Consider the following 6935-nt stretch of genomic DNA (forward strand, 5'->3'; position numbering starts at 1 on the left):
GAGGCCCTGAATAGAAAGTTGAGTAATACAAAGTAGCAATGTGTAGCCTTAGAGAGCATTTGTTTTTAGATTGGGTCAGTGACCCCCATTTGTAAGATGGAAAAAGTCAGAAGAAGAAGGCAAATAATTCAAAAACCTATAAAAAAAAGGAAAATGCAAGCCAAATGAAAGTCCATTCTATAACATACTAAACGTTAACTTAAAGGTGAACCACCCCATTAATAAGGTAAGGTTATTTTAATCTTCTGTGTTTATGAAAACAATGGCAGGCAGCAGGGTTTACACATGTAAAAAGCCTCATTGGTGTAACATGGTTGTGGACTCGTATACTCAATACTCATTACTCATTCAGGCTGGACGAGATTTGAAGCTGTTTGTGTATATAATAGGTGTTTGTTGTAGCAACTGAACTGCAGCAATTAATTATTAAAAATAGGTATGCATGATGCTGTTCACACATATTTCTTTGAACTATATCTTATTAAAGTCCTATTTCTTTGTGGCATAACTTTGAGTGAACCAGGGTGTGTACCAATGTCTGCCACCTGGTGGGACCAGCTTGGATGCCCACAACACTGAAGAGGGAGGCCTGCCAAAGCCAGCAAGTCCCACTTTGCTATGGTGACAAATTTCTGGAATGGTGTGTTTGTGGGGGGGGGAGGGTGCAGTAATCCTCAAGTTATACCAATACAGGTATGAGATCTGATATCTGAGACCCATTATCCAGAAAATTCTGAATTACAGGAAGGCCATTTCTTATTTCCATTTTATCCAAATAATCCACATGTTTCAAAATAATTTCCCTTTTTCTGTAATAATAAAACAGAACCTTGTACTTGATCCAAACTAAGATGTAATTTTGGAAGCAAAACCAGCCTATTGGGTTTATTTAGGGGGTTATCAATCAAAGGTCGAGTTTGTGAGGTTTTAACCTCCTCGAATAAACTCGCAGCTCAAATATTTGCATATTTATAAAAAAAAACTTGAATGTAAAAAACTCGAATCAATGCAATCGGGGGGGGGGGGGGGGGGGAACTCGAATACTCTATTTGTCCAACTCATTGCCGAAAAAAAACTCGAATTAATTGAGTTTTTGAGCGCAAACCACAGAAAAAACCCCCAGAAAATCATGAAGGCTAAAAACATCTTCAAAATAGTTTAATGGAGAACTAAACCCTAAAAATTAATGTGGCTAAAAATACAAACTTGTCACAGGGGGTCACCATCTTGGAAAGTGTCTGTGACACTCACATGCTCAGCGGGCTCTGAGCAGCTGTTGAGAAGCTAAGCTTAGGGGTTGTCGCAAATTATCCAGCAGAAAATGAGGTTGGCTTATAATGTAGTAATTATCCATATTAATTACTAATCAGCTTTATATTGTGACATTTCTATTCTATGTGTACTGTATATTGTGAGTGGGTCCCTAAGCTCAGTAAGTGACAGCACCACAGAGCATGTGCAGTGAATCAGCAGAAAAGAAGATGGGGAGCTACTGGGGCATCTTCAGAGATACAAATCTTCTCTGCTAAAGGGCTGTGGTTGCCATCGGCTTGTATCAAAGTCCAAAGCATAATGTACAACATTTCTAGCCTACTTTGTTAGTTAATTGCTTTAGTTCTCCTTTAAGGGACCCACCTCTGCCATTGAATTCTATGTGACCTCTACAGGTTTTAGCTGGAGTACAGTATTTTCAGACATATTAATTTTCTCAAAAAAATTCAAGTTTTTTTTAACCCAAAAAATTTGAGTTCTTACTGAAATGACCCTCGAAAAATTAAATTTTTTTTGGGAAAACATGACTTGACCTTTGATAAATCTGCCCCTTAATGTTTAAATTATTTTCTAGTAGGCTTAAGCTATGAAGATCCAAATTAGAAAGATCTGTTATCCAGAAAATCCCAGGTCCCAAGCATTCTGGATAACAGGTCCCATACCAGTGTGACTAGGGCTGTGCAGCTAGCTGCCCTCCAGCTCCCAGTATCACAGGCTGCAGGACCATTTATATGATATTACCAGTGTTTAGTGCTTTTTAACAGAGCAGAAATACATTACAGGAAATCTGCACTTAATTGTGACATTAGCCAATAAATGAGCTGAAATCGCGTTCACGTTCTGCTGTGTAAAAAGTACAGTATTAAGTAAATCTTTTATTTTTTAAAGAAGCCAAAACCCCCGTTCTTTTTGTACATACGTACCCTCAAATTTCCCATGAGCATTTCTGATTTAGTATTTAACCCCTGATTGCAAAATAGGTTTTCATTTCATAATGGCTGAAACAGTGCCAGAAGTTTTTGTTATGTTTTTGCTTCAAGGGCCCTTCGTTTAGGGCCACACATGGTTAGAGTCATTGGCTGTGTGTGTCCTGCAGATTCTTGGAAGAAAAGCTAGTTATTACAGACAGGAGAAGCCAGATCTCTGAGCCCTGCCAGGAATAGGGAGTCAAGAGTTGGAAGCTTGCCGTCACTACTCTGTGTATCATGCACAGCTTTAACATTACAGGAAGAACCTCTTCCAGGAATAGGCCAGCAAGGGGGGGCAGGCGGGGGAAAGGAGGAGCTTTTCACCATATAAGAAGGTGTGTGTGAGCTCATGGGGTTTCAGAACTGATGTGGAACTTGTGAGACAGCAATAGTATACACTTTTTAGCACAACTTGGACTATACCGTGCCTGACCCAGGGATCTTATACTGAAGCAGCTGGGACATATTTGTTGTCTGCCTTTGAATATCTTTATTGTGACTCTGCTCACTCAGTAGCTGCGGGAATTGTGTGTTTCATTCAGGTAAGGTATTGATTATGGACTTATAGGGGCTTTGACAAAGGAGGGCTCTGTATTTACTGTATATGCTTATTAGCTTCTCATTGGTAGAAAATTGATAAGTTGGTGCATTGCCATACCAGCAACATTTTTAAAAAGTTAATTCAGCGATATGTATGTATGTTAAAATGGATATACAGTATTTATTAATAGACCTACAAATAGTAGCGCAGCAATGTGTATTAAAACTCGTCGTTTTAATAATTAAACTTATATCCTCCAAATGTCAAGTCTTAATTCAAACGTGTCCAAGTCTAGCATTGTGAACGGTAACTCCCAGCATCTTTAAAGTGACGGGACAGTGGGAGCTGTAGCTGTAGTATAGGACTGGGCATTTGCTTTCCCTACACAATAGATATATTAATATGTGAAAAATAACTCACCCATATTTCTGCACCCTCCCATCTGTTTCATCCGAAGTCTAATATAAAAACTAGATTAAAACATAACTTTTAATGACCCATTGCCTTTAATCAATCCGTCTCCCTGCTACTGTTTTTAATTGCTGATGACTGGACAAATTCTTAATATTGGTCATTGAAAGTTATGTTTTAATCTACTTTCTATATGAGACTTTGGATGAAACAGATGGGAGGGTGCAGAAATATGGGTCAGTTCTTTTTCTCTCTTTTTCACATATAATTGTCCACTTGACACTGCACACCATCTACTGTTCTCGAATACAGATTGGAGGTGCTCCACCATCAGCCTAATTTTATTTCTAGATATCTAAATAGATACTGTAGCTAAATAGATGAATGGCAAATTCACAGTACACAACCTTTATAAATGATCAGCGCTGCGGAATATGTTGGTGCTCTAAAAATACATGTTAATAATAATAATTATTATTATATGTAACAGCAGAAATGTTCAGTTTGGCAAGGGGACGTGAGCACTTCTATGAAGCAGCGGGTGATGCCATACTACAAAAAGTAGTATGGCATCAGTCCTGTGTGGGTGATATGCTGTAAGTTAGGCAGCATGTGAGCTGGTTTGCATATATGGCTTGGTCATGTGATTTACAGTTTGCGAGGTTGCACACTATTGATTCTTTTGTAGCAAATCCCATAACCTGCTATTAACCATTTAGGCAGCCGCCGTTGCACAGGCACTTTTATCAGCTCAAGCCTGAAGCCACACTTAGTTCATTTACTGCAAATCCCAAACAATGTAGCAGCAGCAGCAGCTGTCATTAATTCATACTTCCAAGAAACAGCACAGCCCACATTCCAGTCAGGGGGCCCCTTCCAAGACGGCAATCACGCACTGCCTGCAGAATTCCGCCGTCCCTACAAAGTGTACTCTCAATAGCTGTTGATTAAATGTTCGTTCACAGTTGTTTTTATTTGCATTCAATACTTATATTCTTTCTTTTCTTGTGCCATTGCAGGGTATTGCGGTAGGGTAGAACTGAATCTTCAATAACACTCGTCAAAGGACTCGCTCACACTCCGCTATCAACGCTGGCTCCAACCGTCATGGTCACGCAGAGCAAGTTCCCGAGCATGAGCCGGGCACTGGACTCTAGTCTACGGCTTAAGACCTTCTCTTCCCGCAGCGAGTACAACCTCGTGCTGACAGCAGTGCGCAAACTCCAAGAAAGTGGTTTTTACTGGAGCACCTTAACAGGGAGCCAGGCAAACCTACTACTCAGCACAGAACCAGCAGGAACTTTTCTTATCCGAGACAGCTCTGACCGGCGACACTTCTTCACCCTCAGCGTCAAAACTGAGTCTGGCACCAAGAACCTACGCATCCAGTGTGAACCATGTGGATTCTCCTTGCAGACTGACCCACGAAGTGCCCAGACAGTACCACGTTTTGACTGTGTCTTAAAGCTGCTGTGCCATTATATGCCAACAAAGGACTCTGGCAATGGCTCCAAACGGGCATATTACATTTATTCAGGAGGGGAGCGTGTCCCCTTGCTTCTGTCACGGCCACTATCAACCAATGTGTCTTCTCTCCAGCACCTATGTAGAAAGGCTGTGAATGGTACATTAGAAGGGGGAGAGGGTCGGGAGCAGCTGCCGTTGCCCATAAAAGACTTTCTGCAGGAATATGACTCCACTGTGTAGACAATGAAAAGGATCTACAGGAATTTTAAACTCAGTTGAATAGAGTGGATGGTGCCACACAGAATGCCCGGTGCCTAGGAAGAAGAGAGCACAGAGAACAGAGGCACAGAGATCAATAAAGCAGTAAAGGAATAGAAAAGATTATGGCAAAGTGGAACCTATAGAAACAACATTTGCCTGCAAAGGACATTTTGTTCAGTATGAAAGAGACAAAGAAAGTGCTTAATGCTCAAGTACTTAACACAAAATGCCAAGTACTGATTCAGAGACTAAGCATCTGCAATAAAACACACAGTGTGACTATCAGACACTTCCCCTTTAATTGTTAGATGATGCTGCTCGCCGGGCGCAGAGGGAAGTGGTGGAAAAAGATGGCGGCTGCTTTAAGGACCTTGGTTCTGGTTTCCTCCCCGGCAAACTTTGCCAGATCCCAGGGTCTATTTTGCACTGAATGTTGGATGATTTATTTATTCTAAACTAGTCACCTACACAGCCTTAATCGGATCTTCTGGAGGGCAGTATCTGTCGCACTGCAGGGCATTACCAGTACACATAGAGCTATACACATGGCAGCTTCTATGTATTTATCTCCGGGAGAGACTGAACTCATGCACAAGCATTGGGCCGATATATGTCTGCTCGTTACATTGTTATTATCGGCAGAAATAAAAAAAACAAAAAAAAACTTGCACCTTGGACAATGAATGGTGACATCACCATGATGTTTTTTTGCACAAGAAATGTGTGCCATTGCTGGGTGAGACCACAGAGGGCACTGAACATGAACCTCAATCACGTTTACATGACGACCATCGAAAAAAAGGGTAACATCCCCAGGACAACATTTGCACATATTTATATTTAACACAGAGAAGTCCATTTCAGTAATTTATAATAAAAAATTTTTTTTTAAAAAAAATAATGAAATCAGTCTGTTTGTTAATTCACTGTGCGGGTGGGTGTCTATGGAAACTGTCAAGAAAATGAAAATTTAATACAAGCTTCATACTGAAATAAGAAACTTTGTAAATACAATCAATTAAAAATTCTGAATCATTTTTGAAATAATCAAGTTTATCTTTACTATCCCACTCTCAGCATCTGTTTCTGACAGTTTCTGACAGTTAGATCCAATATATCTTATAGGGGGGGCTCCTTTTGCCTAGAAGATGTATTAGAGCTTACTTTATCAAAATCACCATCAATCCTGTCTCTCCACGTGCAGAATTTGTGTAAAAGGCAGTTATTTTTTTTGTACTGGAATCAGTTATTTGAATGAGCTCTAATACATCTGCTAGGAAAAGAACCCTCCCTCCCTATACAATATAAGAGAAATAGATGCTGAGGAATAGTGAACATAAACTTGGTTATTTCAGAAACAGTACAGAATTTTTAATCGATTGTATTTAGAAAGTTTCTTATTCCAGTATGACGAAGCTTATATTAAATTTTCATTTTCGCTATAGTTCCCCTGCCACAAGTACATAATAGGACAAATAGGTATACAGGGATGTTAAACTCATGACCGTGCCAAACTATAATGGTCCCCATAGATGCAAAGATCTTTCAATGGTGAACGATCGATTTCAGTGCAAACCGACCAATCCGTCAAATTATCATGAGGTTAGTGGGAATCGAACGATCGTGCATTCTACGATTTTTCGGCCATCTGTCAGCCAGGTTAAAAAATTTTTATCTGTCCCAGTGCAATCTATCTATGTTTACAGGGCCAAGCAGGCCGCTACCATCAATTTTCCTGGCAATATCGCTTGAAACGGTCTTTTTAGTTGATGGACAAATCGTACATTTAAACGGTCGTTTTCGAGATAATCGTGGTCTCACTAGAACAAAAAGATCTTTTAAAAATCTTTACATCTATGACCAGCTTTAATCCAAGGACTCCAAACCAACAATATTTTGCTCTAAAAACACGACCAGACTAAACTATTGGCAGCCTATTTCACTTGCTTTTGATCATGCCATTTCAGAAAGCCCAGCCATAAAATGATATTGGTGTAAAGTAATGAGCATAGTGT

The 6935-nt window shown here is 39.9% G+C and overlaps 1 protein-coding gene across 1 annotated transcript; it reads left to right on the forward strand.

The window, feature by feature from the left end:
- The first annotated feature begins 2613 nt into the window (after positions 1 to 2613).
- Positions 2614 to 5574, forward strand: socs3.L (suppressor of cytokine signaling 3 L homeolog). Its single transcript, NM_001091112.1, has 2 exons — positions 2614 to 2782; positions 4212 to 5574. Exon 2 carries the CDS (start codon positions 4300 to 4302, stop codon positions 4897 to 4899), a length of 600 nt encoding a protein of 199 aa, NP_001084581.1. The 5' UTR covers positions 2614 to 2782; positions 4212 to 4299; the 3' UTR covers positions 4900 to 5574.
- The last annotated feature ends 1361 nt before the right edge of the window (positions 5575 to 6935 follow it).

This window comes from Xenopus laevis, chromosome 9_10L, assembly GCF_017654675.1.
Source record: "Xenopus laevis strain J_2021 chromosome 9_10L, Xenopus_laevis_v10.1, whole genome shotgun sequence".
NCBI lineage: Eukaryota > Metazoa > Chordata > Amphibia > Anura > Pipidae > Xenopus > Xenopus laevis.

What these genes read in the sequence shown, in the direction of transcription:
- socs3.L (NM_001091112.1), top strand. Translation starts at nt 4,300, where the DNA reads ATGGTCACGCAGAGCAAGTTCCCGAGCATGAGCCGGGCACTGGACTCT.